General features: G+C 35.0%; 2 protein-coding genes across 3 annotated transcripts; one reads left to right on the top strand and one right to left on the bottom strand.

Moving 5' to 3' along the window:
- The first annotated feature begins 6259 nt into the window (after window positions 1-6259).
- LOC110712381 (rust resistance kinase Lr10-like) lies at window positions 6260-11284 on the top strand. Of its 2 annotated transcripts, XM_021890837.1 has the most exons (4): window positions 6260-6493; window positions 8321-8441; window positions 8970-9244; window positions 10143-11284. In XM_021890837.1, exons 1-4 carry the CDS (start codon window positions 6446-6448, stop codon window positions 11121-11123), a joined length of 1425 nt encoding a protein of 474 aa, XP_021746529.1. In that variant the 5' UTR covers window positions 6260-6445; the 3' UTR covers window positions 11124-11284. The 2 variants fall into 2 exon arrangements, with proteins under 2 accessions (XP_021746529.1, XP_021746530.1); XM_021890838.1 differs by lacking the exon at window positions 8321-8441.
- A 2664-nt stretch (window positions 11285-13948) lies between these two features.
- LOC110712507 lies at window positions 13949-17049 on the bottom strand. The gene is made up of 4 exons (XM_021890971.1): window positions 16171-17049; window positions 15267-15884; window positions 14665-15060; window positions 13949-14515 (listed from the first exon to the last, which is right to left on the bottom strand). The coding sequence occupies exons 1-4, from the start codon at window positions 17047-17049 to the stop codon at window positions 13949-13951; spliced, it is 2460 nt and encodes an 819-aa protein (XP_021746663.1).
- Between the last annotated feature and the right edge of the window lie 312 nt (window positions 17050-17361).

Below are 17361 nucleotides of genomic sequence, written 5' to 3'. Positions count from 1 at the left end.
ACCCCACCACCCACCTAAAATCACCACCACCACCGCCACCACCAAAAATCATCACAACCCAGAAATTAACAAAAAAATTAAAAAAAATTAAAATCCGAACGCAACCCACAAACACGATCTCCATCCAACAGCCACCACCCACCACCACCATAAATTGTAAGAAAAAAAATCCAATAACACAACAAAATAAAATCAAAATTGAAAAAAACGAAATACATACCTTAATTAGACAACTCATAACCTCGAAATTGGGTTTAAGAGGCCAAATTCGACCATAAAAACTCTAAATCTAGAGTTTTCATGGTCGAATTTGACCTGAAAACCTTTGTTTTAAGCATGAAGAGAGAGAGTAAGGGCGAAAAAGATGAATATTTTGTTGATGTTGATGCCGACGATGGTGTTGTTGATGTTGGTGTTGTTCGTTGTTGATGTCGGTGGTTAGTGTTGGCTATGGTGGGAGATTTGAGGGGAAAGTAGAGTAGAGGAGAGATAGAGAAGGAGAACGAGATCGAAAGAAGAAGGAAAGAGAAGTGGAGTGAGATTCAGAGATCGAAAGAAGAATGAAAGAGAAGGGGAGTGAGATTCAGAGAGGGGAGTGAGAAACTGAGAACGAAAGAGAAGGGGAGGAGAGAGAAGAGGAAAGATAAGGATCGAGAAGGAGAAGAGGCGGAAAGAGAGGAGTGTTAGGGTTTCTAGGGGTTGATTTTTTTTTTAAAAAAAAATAAATTCCGACGGAATTTTTCGACGGACTAAAAATCCGTCGGAAAAAGTAATTTCCTACGGAAATATCCGTCGGAAAGCACATATATTACGACGGTTTTTTATTCCGTCGGAAATTTCTGACGGATTTCTGATGGATTTGTAGAATTCGTCGGAAATATCCGACGGAATTAAAATCCGTCGGAAAATTCGATATTTCCGACGGAATAATTGGTCCGTCGGAAGTAGTCCGTCGTTATTTCCCTGTTTTCTAGTAGTGGGTATTTTTGTAATTTCATTTTAAAAAACTTACTAAAATAGGAAAAAAAATGAAAAGTTGCAACTAATATGTAGCACCCCGTTTTGGCAAAAGGTGCAACTAATATGTAACAGAGGTAGTATACATTATTTAGTGTAGACTTGATAAAATAAAAAATAACGGGCCGAAAAGTTCTGTATAGTCCAAACCCGCCCAATTCTAGGCTGAGTCGGCTTTAACTAGGTCTAATTTAGGGGGTTATCCATAATCCCAACTGAATATTTTTATTGAAAAGAAACCTTTTCATTTTGGTGCCTTTCAATTAAACATAATACTTATTGTTACCTTTTTTTTTTGAGAGAAAATACTTATTGTTACCTTAAGGAATCAATAATAATAATGAATTGAATTCGGCGTCTTTAGCTTTAAACTTTGTTTCACTTTGAAGCCTTATGGTTTGGCAATATCACTTAATTTAACTACAGCTTGTCTTTGTCCATCGCGAATATATATTAATAAACTTTTCTAAACTTTTATTTCCCAAAAACGCATTTATATAAACTATCTTTACATCAAACCAAACAATATTTGAACTTTGATCTATGAAGCATGACATATATATACATGTTTAATATATTTTATACACTAGATTAGGTCCCGTGCCATGCACGGTAATTTTAAATAATTATACAATAAAATAATATTTAATTAAAAAAACATACATTTGTTAAAAAAACAAAAAATACTAAAATGAATTTGTTTTTTTAAAAAAACCAAAATACTATAATTTTTTTTTGAAATAAATAATATTGTATAATTTAATTAAACATACATTTGTTTTTCAAAAAATATAAATTTCTCTAAAATAGTATGATGAATTTGTTATGAAAGAGCTCATTAGCCATACAAGTATTTTAATATTTTAATATACACATTTGACAAAATCTGACATATATATATATTTGTATATTTAACCAAAATATTAGTATCATTTTTTTTTTGCTTTTTAACCAAATGAATTTTTAAAAGCTATTTACTATGTATTTAACCTGTAAATATATTTCTATTTTATTTTTTTTAGAAAGTAAATTGGTGTTGTAAAAAAATAGTACACTACACTCAATATGTCAAATATAAGATTCCGTTTTTTCCCCTAAAATTTATATCCTCTATAGTTGTTAATATTTTTGTGTAAGGATTTATCAAATATTTTATTTTAAGTAATTTTTAATATTCTAGTTACTTTCTTGAAGTTTCTAAATATAATGTCTCTTTTTATAAAGATATTAAATAAAAAAATAAATGCAATTATTGAAGTACATGTGACACTATGATTGACAAAAAATATGTAGATGCTAAGTTTGAATTTTTTTTTTTCCTTTTACATAAGTTTATATAGTTGTCAAATGTCAAGAATACATCAAATATTTTATTTATGTATAGGTTTGTTATACTTTATTTTTATTTAAGATTTGTTTCCTAAAAAAAAAACTAAGGGACACATCAGAAAATGACACGTGTCATTGCTGGTGTGTCTTTTAGTATATAGTTATTGATTGATTGATTGATAATATAGATGTCATATGACTTAATTTTTTTATCCCAATAAGGATTATGTATGTTCCTTAATTATTCTAAACAAGGTCAGAGTGCCAATAATAATGCCAAAATGGGTGTGCATTTAGGAAAATCAGATATTTTTCAAATACTCGTATTTTGTTGGCTGCCAAACACCCAAAAACTCGAGGAATAAAGTACCTAAGCTACAATTTATAGCTAGTGTAAGTAACTTTTTCTTAAAAATTTTTGTTTTAAAATTCATTTATCTAGCAAACCTTTCCTCCTGAATTCAAATAATTGAACTTGTACAATGATTCTGTATGCTTTATGCATCTATTGCTTTCGAGCATGAATTTTTTATGCATGCGAACGTCAAAAGCCTGCTACAAGCATCATATTCCTTCCTTAGCTTTTCATTTCTCAAGCAACAAGATGCATAAACAATACACATGCCACGTATTAAGACTACAATTTACCGTAGTTGTATATATTTACTAGGTGGTGTATATATATTGATAGAGAATATACGCATAATATTATATTCATCTAGCTATTATAATATATGTATAGATACACTTTGTATATATGTATATATATTGATCATATTGCATGGCTTTAGGCTAAGCTTATATTATCGAGAGGTAAATTAAAGTGGTTGAAAAAAAAAATGAAGCAACTAGAAGCCAGTTCTAACCACAATACTATTAGTACCTTAAATGAGCAAGAGAGTTATTTCGCCTTCATACTAGCGCCTTTCAAGAAGAGTTCAAACAAGAACAAGAACAAGAAGCAACCCTTAAGTAGCTACAAGGTGCCAAAGGTGACAAGTACCTCTGAAAATGGAGCTTATACAAAAGCAAATTGTAACGGGGATGTTGATTGTGAGGCCAACGTTTTCATTCAAAACAAGCATAAGAATCAGAGATGGTATAGCCGCCGCCTGATGAAGAAGGAGGGTTCCGGTAAGGATGGTGTGGATAAGAAAGAATGTGCCGGAGATATTGATTGTGAGGCTGAGATTTTCATCCAAGAGAAGCGCAAAAAAATGTTGCTTAGTAAGACTATGTCCTTTTTTACAAGGAAATAAGTTCACTATTATTATAACCTATGTTACGTAACACATATATGTATGTTTTTTTTTTTGTCCTTTTAAAATGGATTGTCGAAAGAGGGCTCAAAGCGTATTGTAGATGAATAAGTTGGACCTATCTATCTATATTGTGATGGAATATTGGTAGCAAATGGTATTTGTTGCCATACAATCCGGTTGTCGCGGGTTCGAAACACGTAGTACACTAGTACGTGTATCACCCTGATGAGACAAGGTATTAGTAATGTTCATTGTATTTTCACAAAAAAAAAAAAATGTTCATTGTACATGCATGATTGCATGAATGTATGTGTAAGAAAATACTAAGTATGAAGTATAATATAATATATTGGTTTATTGGATTCTTTCAAAAAAAGAAAAAAAATGGCTTATTAGATGTACTTGTTTGCTCACATATTCTACAAGGCCAGTTTTTCTATACAACAAATGTATGGTTGTTGACCTTAAGTTTTGATGATGACTCAAGGAAGCTAAGCAAACCCATAGGTGTTTAACTTTAGTCTATTAGCTTTGATTTATTGACAGGTGTATATATGCAACGAAGTTCTAGAGTCAGAATGGAGCATAGAACAAGGTCTAAAGATAGGCTATGGATGATCAAAGAAGTCAATCAAAAGTCAAGTTCATTTAGTGAGGAACTGAAGCTCCAGAGTCGAAGCTTCACAGTGTCTCAAGGAGTCCAATGTATTTTATCTTTATTTTAGGCTTCTTGTATTTATGTTAAGTACATTGTCAATTGATAGGATTTAAGTGGATTTAATTTTATTTGATAAAGATTTTATTTTTCTTGTTTTAACTTATTTTAATTTAATTTCGAAAAATATCTTTTTAAGTTAAAATATCTTTTGGAAAAAGATTTTCTGGTTTGATTTCATCTTATTCTTTGGAAAACCTGTTTTAGAAAATATTCTTTTAACGTGCGTTTTAGTATGTCAAAAACAGTTGAGATATCTTAGGAGCAGCAAAACTGATTTCCTAGTATTTCGCTTTACTTGCTGCCCAAGATCCCACTCCTTACACTTCCTAGTTTCAAGGAGGTTGTGGTTGAGTGGTGATTGTGGCAACGAGTATTTCAACTGCCTAAATCTTCTATAAATAGCCTCGGTTTTCAGTTGGAAAATCACACTTGAGCATTACAGTCTTTTAGCTTTTAAAAAGAGTCATAATCCACTTGAGTCCTTGAGTGTCTTTGTACTTAGCAATTTAGAGTTTAATCTTTGAGTTGTATTGGGTTAGAGTTTGGGAAAACTCTAAGAGTGTTTTATTGCTGAGTGAAGCAAGGAGAAAGAGAGAGTTTGAGAGTTCGACTGGTTGAGGGATCAATTGAAGGGAGCTTAAGTTCATAGAGGAACTTGAGTTTAGAGTCTTAATTTGTAATAGGTTGTTTGCCCTATTATTATTAAGAATTGAGTTTAAAATCCCTTGTGGTCGTGGTTTTTATTCTTGATTAGGGCCAAGAAGTTTTCCACGTAAAATCTCTCTTTGCACTTTTAATTTTTATTCGAGTTCCTTTATAAATTCCGCAAAAATTATCCTACTTCCTCTACAATACAATTCACCCCCCTCTTGTATTGTTCATTCGAGTCAACAATGGTGTACAATGAAATTCTATCACCGCGCACGTAGCTTGTAACTTAGTCAAAGTACGAGTATATTATAAACAAGAGGCTCAGTGTTGAGGGAATAACCCAAATTTTATATCAATAGTTGATTTGATGAAATCCAATTGGGATTACATGTGCTCAAACTATCTTCCCATCTAAGATTATTTTTAATTTATTTTGTAGCCATTTTACAGCTGTTGGAAGCGGCTAAATGTAGCCGTTTTGCACGGGTTGTGCTGGCGGGTCGTCCTGCGGGCCAAATTATTGTGCCGCCCACCGTGCCCGTACCGTGCTCGTGCCAAATTTTCAAAATTGTGTTCACGGCACGGCCCACGACCTACTCCTCGGTCTCCGTGATGTGATGTGCCGTTGGCGGGCTCGTGTCGGGCCGTGCCACCACCGTGACGTGCTCGTGTCGCCCGCGGGCCAGCACGGCCCATGCCCACCTCTAGTCACAACTAACATCATAGTTCGTGGTGTTTTGACTACTACGCGTAGTTTAGAATGCTAAGTACACCTAAGCCAAATTTCAGGATGTTATGGCTAATTTTTCCAACATAAAATGCAACAAATTATGGACTTTTGAATAGTCATCTTCAAGTGGGTTTTGATATCCAAAACTTTATTCAAGAATCAAGACTACTGGTAGTCTTGCCAAACAATATTGTTAGATTATTTTTGCTGAACACTCCTCTCCAGACTCCCTATAAACTCACCCTCATGCGCATAGTCCGTACTACAACAACTTGACAAATACATTGAAAAAAAATGCCTGAAAACAACCTGCGTCAAATTTGGCAACTCACAAGTTCACAAGCTAGAAGTTGCCAAATATCTCATTTATTTAGAGTTGATTTGTGTGGTAGCTGATTAATTGAGCAGTGTATGTTGTCTGATCTCTCATTTCCTATTAATTCAAACCAATCAAATTAAAATCAAGAAGACGCGTATGACGTGGCTGTTTGATTCATTCAAACTATGAAGAATATGCATGTAATGATTTTGTCAAGTCAACATAACCGTAGACTCAAACATACTATATATACTTCAAACATACTAAGACTGATCTGATCTGTTTCATTGTTGAATTACGATCATTTTTCAACTCATCTTGCAAATTATATTGTTGAGCTTCCATTATCAAAACAAAGTTACGTATTATCATCTTGCAAAGCCGAGTTAGAACAAGACTAGGAGAAGCAATGAGCTCTGATGGGAGTCAGAGTGACCCAGCTAGTTCCTTTAGCTCCGCAGTTATTGGTAAAACTTTAACTTCAACTTCACTTTGCAATATTTTGTTTAATTTGAAGTCCCATTTCATTATTGTTATAGATCCGAGGGAGTCGATGTTAATCTTTGTAATAAACAATTATTGTTTATCACATGTCATTATGGTAAGTAGGGGTGTTCAAATCCGAGTACCCGTACCCAGATCTTTGGGTAGTTGATAAGTCGGCCCGTGTCCTGTGTAAGATGGAGGCCTAGGGGTGCACCGGTACGAAAAGTGGAAGAGTGGGACTATGGAGGGATTAAATGAGGGAGAGGGAGATAAAAAAGGTTACTTGGTTAGAAGCAGTGGCGGATCCAGGATTTCAAAATAGGGGTAGCACTAAACAATAGGGAAAAATAATATACAGCTACTAGCCTACTAACTTGAGACTAAAAAAAAAGAGCTAAATTTAAACTGGTAATAACACGCCAAGTTTTTTGCTTAATGTAATGGGATTTTGTAGAAAAAGTTACCATCAATTTTTCAAATAACTATAGATTTTGCACCAAGTTATTATTGCGGATAAATTATGTACAATATATATATCAAAATATTTGGTATTACAATCAAATAAAATTAGTCAAATTAATAAGAAATAACTAATTTTATTTAATCCGATCTATTAATTTTATTCCATACTATTAATTGTTCTTAACCAGTTTTTATTCCATACTATTAATTGTTCTTAACCAGTTTTTTATGAGAGTTATTTTTATCTAAACAAAAATGTCAAAAAAAGTGAAAAGTGATTTGGGGAAGAATCAATTTATGACGGAAGTCATATTTATTTAATCCGATTTATTTGAATATAAATGTCAAGAAATAGGAAAGTAATTTGGAGATAAAAAAATAATAATAAAGCATTGATGGTTTTCGAAAAAAAGGAAAAAAAAAAGACATATAAATGAACTGAAAAGAAAACATTGTGGGTTAGGAGGAGGAGATTCAATCCTAAGACTCCAAGGATACTAGAAAGTTTAAACTGTATAGCAACCACTGAATCACCTTCAATAATGTTGTCAAGTTAGCATTTTTAATCTTTTTAAGCTATTTTACAGAAGGCCTTTTTGTAAACAAATTTTTTTTTTTTCGGGGGTAACATGTGCCCCCCCGGTCACTACGTGGATCCGCCAATAATTAGAAGGAGTTAGGAAGGATATGAGCTACATGGATTTACATGAGGATAGATGAGGCATTGGAAGGAGGAGGAAGATTTTTGTCGACGGCTACATGGAATAATCAAATTTGGTTCATATAGCCAACCTTACTTATAGGATAGATTAAGGCTTTGATTGGTTGATTTATTGAGGAACATAAAAAGAAAAAAAAGGAAATTATTCCCTGATTCTCATAGAGGCATTGTTTTCGTGAATAAATTAACAAATTTTTCATTAATGTGGGCTCCGCAATTGAATAAAGTGAGAAAGTACTAATGTAGGTTTGATATGTATTTGCAAATGCATATCAGACCTTAAAATATTGAAAAGTATTGTAAAACACATGGGGGTGAGAAAAGGAGGAGAGAGATGGGCACGTGGGACCATTTTTAAATATACCACTGAAAGCTTATATAATATCATTGACTATGTAGTGATACTATTTCTACACGTAGCTAATACCACTGAATAAATATACAGTTGCATTAAATGAATATACAGTACCACTGAATGTTCAATGATACTATTTGATCATCTAGTGATAGTATAAATCATCCAGTGGTACACTTAAATTCAGCACATAGGGGTGAGAGAAAAGAGGAGAGATATGGGTAAATTTCATGCGAAATGTCTCTTATGCCCCTTAATATGTATGTCAAGGTACCTATCAAACCTCCCTTTGAAAGGCCTCGAATAAAGTTGTTGGTTTATTTACAAAAACTCCAAGTGAGAAACAAATTTTTGTTTCTCACTATGAGAAATCAAGGCATCCCCAAAAAAGGTATGTAGGATGGTATTATATATGCTCGTTTAGTCCCATAATATAATAGTGTGTACCGTTCATTTCACTTTACTTGGTTTTGAATATGTCTTTTACCATCATGCATTAACAAATAATTATAAAAGTTGATATTATATAAAATTAAGGGTACATTTGGCATTGATGTGGTTTTTCAGTTTTTCAAAATCATACAATATATGTCTTATAATGAATAAAAAGTTAGTCAAACTTATAAAAATCATGATAATTTTGAAAACTGACAACTGAAAAGTAGAAACACATTTTTCTTCTTTCCTATTTTAGATTTTTTTGTTTTTAAAAAACAGAAAACTAAAAACGAAAAATGATGTCAAACAAGCCCTAACTTAAACATTTCTTAATTCTTAAATAAACATATAAATGTCAAAGAGAATTTGTGGTTTAAGTTCGACCTAAGGCACTATATATATATACACACACGTGATTTACATAGTGCTACATACAAGGTATTTGGTTAACTAAGATGGTCCATTGCATATATTATCCCAGCTTCGGTCGTTGTGAGTGCGATTGCTACTATAGCAATAGTGATTGCAATAATCTATTGCTTAAAGAGGACAGGGGATTCACTCCCTAAATATGCACAAGCTCAATTGACCGTTGGACGTAACAACTCTAGCCAACAACAACAGAATTACAATTTTAATAATGAAGCAAACATTACTTACGCAACCATGGAGCGATTCCTTGGTGACATAGCACGAGAGCAGCCTACTCGATTCTCAGCGACCGAGCTTACTCAGTGCACCCGAAACTTTACTAAGGTACGTACTCACTATAGCTCTTAGGCAGCCTTACCTTAGCTTGTGTGAGCTTTATATATAATTTTATTTGGGCTTATAATCGTATACAATTATCAAAAGTGATCAAAAATCGACTTGGCTTGTATGCAAGTAACAAAGAAAATGAAGTACTTCCTCTATTTCCTTTAATTGCAAAGTAATTTCTTGACATATTTTTTTAGAAATTAATTAAAACACATTGATTAACTTTGAGCACTAAAATTGAAGAGGGTAGGGTTAGAAGATATGTGTATTGATTATTTATGTTATTTTATCCACTTAAGTAGATTAATCTCTTTCTCAAAGAGCATGCAAAGAAGGTGGGTTGCATTTAAAAGAAAGCCACAAAACAAAGTGTTTGATAAAAGTGCATGCTAAAAAGGTGGGTTGCAAATGGATTACCTCAATTCGTATATTTTCGGAAATTCATTTTTAAGGAAAATAAATTTTCAATGAAAAATAAAATTGTAAAAATGGTTTCCTTTGTGATAGAGTATAAAACATATTCCTAGACCTCAACCATCAGCTTAAGCTTTTGGTTGAGATGATTCAATATAACAAGGTATCGGAGCCAACGTGACATAGAGGTCACAGGTTCACCCCAGGTATGGGTGAGTCGAGTATAAAACATATTCCTAGATTTCAACCATCACCTTAAATTTAATCCAATACTTCTTAATTTCTTTGTTTCACTATAAGAAAATATTTTTCCACGAAAATAAACCAAACCTAAAAGTTGAGCATGACCAACTCAACCAGACTAAAATTTTCTTAAAATTGCCTTCAAATTTCGAATGAATCAACCATTGCACAACCCGTTTGACACAAAACATAGAAAAAAAACATATAATTTATGCAATTCGATTGATTTTTTGAGCAGGTATTAGGGTCGGGTGGATTTGGTGTGGTGTACAAAGGAGAGTTTCCGAATGGGATTCATGTCGCGGTAAAAGTTTTGAAAGAGAATGTAAGTAAGAAGGTTGAAGAACAATTCATGGCAGAAGTAAGCACTATGTGTAGAACATATCACATTAATCTCGTAAGGCTTTATGGTTTTTGTTTCGATCCAACAATGAAAGCCTTAGTTTACGAGTATATGGAACAAGGATCTCTTGATAATCTATTATTTCGTCGAACAAGTAATAACATTACGTATGTAGCATTGGACAAGTTACAAGACATTGCAATTGGTACGGCTAGAGGTATAGCATATTTACATGAAGAATGCCAAAAGAGAATCATTCACTATGACATTAAGCCCGGGAATGTACTATTAGATGCAACGCTAAATCCGAAGGTGGCGGATTTTGGACTAGCTATGTTATGCAATCGAGATAACACACACGTTGTTATGTCAGGTTGTCGAGGAACACCAGGGTACGCTGCTCCAGAGTTATGGACTCCCTACCCGGTCACTCACAAATGCGATGTTTATAGCTTTGGAATGCTTTTATTTGAGATTGTAGGGAGAAGAAGAAACCATGACACTAATCTTAGTGGGACTAGCCAAGAGTGGCTACCGAGGTGGGCGTATGAGAGGTTCGACAAGGGAGAGTTAGCGGAGATGTTGTCGCTTGTAGGTATCGAAGAGGACGATAAGGAGAAGGCAGAGAGAATGGTGAAGGTGGCTCTTTGGTGCGTACAATACTTGCCAAATGCAAGACCTATGATGAGTTCTGTTGTAAAGATGTTGGAAGGAGGGGTTTCTATTGATTCACCACCAAATCCATTTGCTCATTTGCAGGATAATTTTGGATTAATTGGTGAAGGTGATAGTAATTCATCATCAACTAAAAGCACTTCTCCATTAACCAAATCTGAGAGCAGCAATTTGGAGATTCAAGTAGCCAATACTTATTGATTGTTATCATTGTTTAAGCATGTCTAATTTTATGTAAGTCTATAGGAATGATTGAGAACATATGCACAATTATAAAAAACAAAAAAAAAAAAAGGTATAGTACCCTACCATATCACCCTATTCTTTTGGTGGTGTTTAAGGGTCTGTTCTGATTTACTGAACTGAACCGAACTTAACTTATTGGAGCTAAATTGAACATTTTATGAGAGAAGAAAATTAAGAACTGAACTTATTGGAGCTGAACTGAACGAAAAAGAAGAGAACATGCCCTAAGTTAGTTATTTAATTAATTTCTCTGTTTATCTTACCTCAGATCAGCTCATCTAATAATTTATTTCCTTTGCAATTTAGATAAGTAAAATTATTTTTGGACTTAAACGTGTGTACAATGTATCTATCGTATCACTCATCACTTTCAACTGGTGATCCGGTTGAGAATGGCCGAACACGCAGTGATCATTCTTACTTCTATTTATAACTTTCTTTAATTAAAGATGCAAAATTGCTATATGTAGTGCTTAACTTTTCTATGAAATAAATAATGGTGAACTGTTAGCGTTATTCCTTTTTGTATGTCCCGATTAATGAGGTGCAGTGGAGGCATAACTAGCATATCAAAGTTTTGAGTAGCTAATTCGATCTCGAAGCTTTTGACTTGTAGGAGTAATGGTATTAAAGTTATTCTAGAATCGATCACCTCCTCATAATATAAAACTAGTATGCAGTCCGGGTGTTACATCGAGTTAGCGCTTTAATTAAATTTTTTTCTTTATGAAAATATTTTTATTATCCTAGTTTTTTTTTTTCAAGTAATTTGTATTAGAATTGTGGTATTATTATGAATTGATAAAGTATAGGTTGCTTAAGTATGTTGTGCACAGATATTAAACAAAATGTTATTGATGAACAAAAAGTATAGGAAGCCAATTTTTAACTCTCCATTGTTTGGGAAAAGATGATTTTATTCCTCTTAATTTTTTTTCAAGTTGCGAATCTAGTTTTCCCATTTAATTTTGTGCGTATCATTTATAGTTGTATAAATCTATATAGATGATATGATTTATTATTGGCTAAAACAGTAAGAAGTTTGATCTTGTTCCCCCTAAGGTTTAGTGTTCGAAATCCGTAATATGCCCTTTGTTAAGTGGTGATGACGTGGCATAATGATATTGCAAAAAAGGGAGGAATGATTTATTATTAAGTGATGTTGTGGCATAATGCTATTGCAAAAAAGGGAGGAATGATTGGCACATAAACGTTTTTAGGAACGCTTTTTAATATATAAAAATAGTATAGATTATTCTTCTGGAAGTCTGATTATTAGTGAAATGGTAACGTCTATTGTGTGCTCTAAATACAATATAATAACTAGAGAAAACCGTTGTATAGTTTATGTGGTATTATTACACCTAAATAAGTTAGCACTATTGTTATACAATAAATTATAGTAAGTTTGTATCATACATAGATATGGATATATCAAATCTCAGCATTATAAGCCTTATGGGATATGATACAATTCGTAGCTAGGTAGCTTTTCATGCATAGAAAACCTTTATATGATTCTAAAGATAAATACTTTGTAATGATAATTATATTAGACAAATACTTTAATTGTAATAGATAATAATAATATCAAGGAACAATTGTACCTATAGATTAAAAATTACTGTAAAAGAAAAAGACTGCCAATAAGCTTAATTTATTACTCGATCACTTTATTGAAATATATAATAAGTTCACTTGATCTTAAATCTAGACATCATTAAAAACGTGCATATAGCAGAAAAATAAACATATACTGTAATTAAACAACAATACAACATGTGTGCCTGAGATACAAGCCTATAAATATAGGACAATTAATTCCTAATCACTCACAAATTAAACTCATAAACACCAATTCAAAGAGAAAGTTAGCCTTGTAAAAAGAGAAATGTCATCAACAAAAAATTCAAACAAGGTAGTTCGCACAAAGAGTTTATTAGATGAATACCGCATCTATTTCTCTCATGTGTTGTCACCATTGAAGAGGAAGCCGAGGGGCGACTCGGGCTGCACTACAAAGGCGCAGCTCAACCAGCAGTACTATGATGGTAGCAAGGGAGTTGATGAAGGCGATGTTAATGCCAAAGCAGAGGATTATATTAAGAAAAGACATCAGAAGTTTGTGCTTAGCAAATGGATATCCAAAAATTCTAATTAATTAATATGCAATAGTTGAATGTTGATGATCAGTTATAAATTATAAGAATTGTTAGTAATATTACTCCTTATATGCTCTTATATTGTTGTATTTTTGGTTGAGATTGAGAGCAAGGTTTAATTTATGTGGTTTAATATTCATTTAATAGCACTATTTTAAATTATGTCGTTATTGACTTTTACTAATACAACATACAAACATATAAACTTAGTCATGTTGATTGTTTGTTGTCTCTCGAAAATCACCTCCTAATATTGTTCATCATATATAACTACGGAGTATTAATTAAGGTTTGGCTAATCCTCGAGTTTATATTGCATTGAAATATTGAATTAATGACATGGGTTAATCTTTCCAAATCACAATAAGGTAGTAGCTAAGTACGGAGTAGTAATGTAATAAGAAATGATATGAATAGTGTAGTGGTGGTTGGAATTGAAGATGGACTTGTAAGTCCAATTGTGGTAGAAGGTTGACTTTGTTAAACTTGCATTTATTTAGCAAGTTGGTGGGAAGCTCCTAGAATCTTAGATGGAATAGCAAATGGTATTTGGTTATTTGCTACTCTCTCCTTATAATAATAATCGCAACAGTAGGTCATGCACGAAATTTTTCACAATTAATAGGGTAGGAAAGCATTATGGACATCCATTTGGTGCAATTCCCAATTTTTCGCAGCAGCAACAGCTAGAAAAGCACGAACGGTGACCATTTTAGCTACGGGAGCAAATGTCTTGTTATAATCAATACCCTCAACTTGATTATTACCAAATATAACGAGACGAGCCTTCCATCGCTCAATTGTGCCATCGGAATTGAGCTTGACCTTGTAAACCCATCTGCACCCAAGAGCTTTCTTACCCGGAGGTATTTTTTCCATCACCCATGTTTCATTATTTTCCGGAGCTGTGATTTCTTTTCGCATAGCCTCCTTCCACCCCTCATGTTGCATTACCTCATTAAAATTACGAGGCTCAACCATTGTATCCACAGCTGCAATAAACACACGGTGTCGCAAGGAAAAATTATTACAATTCACAAAATGTGCTAAGGGATAAGGAGTACCTGAGGAACCCGGAGTAGACGGTGAACTTGGAGTGATAGATGGACTAGAGAGAGATACAGTATGTGCGACATAATCACGATGCCATCCCGGAGCATTTTTCGGCCTTTGACCGCGACCCAACTTGATAGAAGTGTTAGGAATAACAACCGGATCAGCATGAGAAGTGCTGTCCGAGCCGCTGGTAGCAGCAGATGGCGCCTCGGCAGTGGCCTCCGCAATGGGCTGCGGTGGGTGCCAGCTGCCGCAGGTGAGCTTGGGTCGAGGCTGACTTGAAGAGGGACAGCAGGGTCCGTAACAGGGGCTGTAGTGCGAGCTGGAGAAGGAGATGCAGGGGAAGCTACATCATCAGGGGTGTGAGGAGCAGGGGAGTGAGTAGCAATATCGGGCACATGAGAATTTTTACCAATTTTCAAGACAAATTCTAAGTCATCCAAGAAATCATTGTCCACCCCAATATTAGCATTTGACAATTCGGCAAAACCCACATTAGTAGCACTAGAATCATCATGTTTAAGAAACGGAAATTCATTCTCAAAGAACTTGACATCACTTGAGACAAATATATCAACGGTTTCTAAATCATACACTTTCCACCCCTTTTTGCCATGAGGGTAACCCACAAACGCACATTTTCTACTCCTAGGAGAAAATTTATCACCTTTGGCCTTTTGATTGTGTGCAAAACAAAGACACCCAAAAACACGCAATGCATCAAAAAAAAATTTGGTTCTTTGCCAAACAATAATTCATAGGGAGTTTTATTATCTAGCAAACGAGTGGTAGTGCGATTAATTAAATAAACCGCTCCAAGAACACATTCACCCCAAAAAGAAATCGGTAAATTCCATTGAAATATTAAATCTCGACTGACATTTAGAATGTGTTGGTGCTTACGTTCTACCCGACCATTTTGTTGAGGTGTGCCAGCACAAGAAGTTTGGAAAAGAATGCCACTCTCACTAAAGTACGGAAGCATAGGTTTGAATTCCGTACCATTATCACTCCGGACATACTTAACATGCACATCAAATTGACATTTAACCATAGCAAAGAAAGAGCAAAAAGAAGAATATACTTCAGTTTTGTCATTCAATAAATAAACCCAAACACCTCTCGAGAAATCATCAACAATTGTTAAAAAATAATGAGCACCACATGTAGAAGGAGTTTTATACGGCCCCCATAAATCACAATGTATTAATTCAAAAATACGGCTATCCCGACTATCACTATTAGGGAAACTATCCCGTGATTGTTTAGCTTGTGGACATACATCACATGCTTTATTCAAAGATTTTCTACTAGAACTAGCACTAATAGCAGGAACTAACTTGACAATATGATCCGACGGATGCCCAAGACGACGATGCCATAATTCGAACGTAGAGATCTCCGGATTTGTCACCGCACATACTCTAGGAAGTCGCCGGAAATAATATAGTCCATCTATCCGTTCACCGTCTCCAATCAGGTTCCCCGAGAGTTGAACCTGTATAGCACACAAAAATTCAGTGAATTGTACAGTACAATTGGAATCATCAATCATCTTAGATACGGAAATTAAATTGCAATTTAGTGTAGGAACGTATAAAACGTTTTCAAGAATAAGTCCGTCATCCAAATAAACACGCCCCTCCTTCGTAGCTATGGCTTGCGTGCCATCCAGAAGACCAACGGGACAGTGAGGAATGAATTCCACACCCATTAAACATGATTCGTCACCGGTAACATGATGGGAAGCGCCGGTGTCGATGATCCAGGACAAAGAAAAATACAGTTAAGAGAAGACGAACATGCTCGGGCTGAAGTGCTAACAGAGCCGAGAGAGTTCCTTGCGATGGCAGGGAAGTAGCAGAAACCAGCGATGTACCCACAGCATTGGCACGAGGCTTAGGCTTGCTGTGATCAGTCACAGCCGTAGCAGGAGCAGGAGGAAAAGACGGGGCAGCAGCAGAAAGAGACGAGGCAGCAGCAGGCCTGCTAACCGAGGACGATGCCCCTCCTTTTTTTCCATACTTTTCAAGCCACCACTCGGGATAACCGTGGAGGATGAAACAGCCAGTGTTGTCGTGCCCTGTACGTTTACAGTGAGTACAGTAGAGTTTGGATTTGTCCACACGAGAGGTAGAAGGCAAAGACCGTCGATCCGATGGCAAGGCAAAAACATGTGCTTCAACCTTCCCTGGTTGGGCATGGCCTTGAGCAATGCCACGAGAACGCTCTTCTTGAAGAAAAGCGTGATATGCTCTGTCCAGGGTCGTAGGAGGCTGCTGCGAGAGAAGGTTCGTGCGCACCATAGCGTATTTATCATCATCAATACCGATCAAAAACTGATGCAATTTTTCTTCCTCCCTATCCGACTCGTACTTCGCAGCAACATTGCAAGAGCACTTGCCACATTCACATCCATGAGGGGGTTTGAGACGGAGAAGATCATAAAAAAATCCCATCAAAGTAGTGTAATACTCTTCAACAGTCATAGCCTTCGATTGTTTGCAATTGGTAATACAAGTGAGCAGTTGTTCGAGACGAGGGCCACTAGCCTCGCAAAACCGCTTCTCCAAATAATCCCAAAGTTTCTTGGCTTCCTCAAAGTAGGGGATGGATGCCGCAACCTTAGGATCAATAGCTCTGAGAATCCATGACACCAACATGGAATTCACCGTTTCCCAGTCAAGTAATTTATTTGGCACAGAAGGTTTAGAGATTGTTCCATCAATAAAACCATATTTGCACCGAGATTTCAACGCTAAGGTAATTGCCCTAGACCAAGCAAGATAATTGTCTCCTTTCAAGACCACATGTGTGATCAAATTGCCGGGTTGATCACCCGAGCCAAAGTAAAAGGCCGGGAGAAACAGGATCAATTTTGTGATCCACCATAGTCGATTAGCAGAGGAATTAACAGAGTAAAAAAAAAATAGTGTGATTGACAGAGAAGAGAAAAAAAGTGATTTAGGGTTTAG

This window comes from Chenopodium quinoa, unplaced genomic scaffold (assembly GCF_001683475.1).
Source record: "Chenopodium quinoa cultivar QQ74 unplaced genomic scaffold, ASM168347v1, whole genome shotgun sequence".
Taxonomy (NCBI): Eukaryota; Viridiplantae; Streptophyta; class Magnoliopsida; order Caryophyllales; family Amaranthaceae; genus Chenopodium; species Chenopodium quinoa.
The sequence above is the reverse complement of the archived record's forward strand: the minus strand, read 5'-3'. Positions and strand labels throughout refer to the sequence as shown.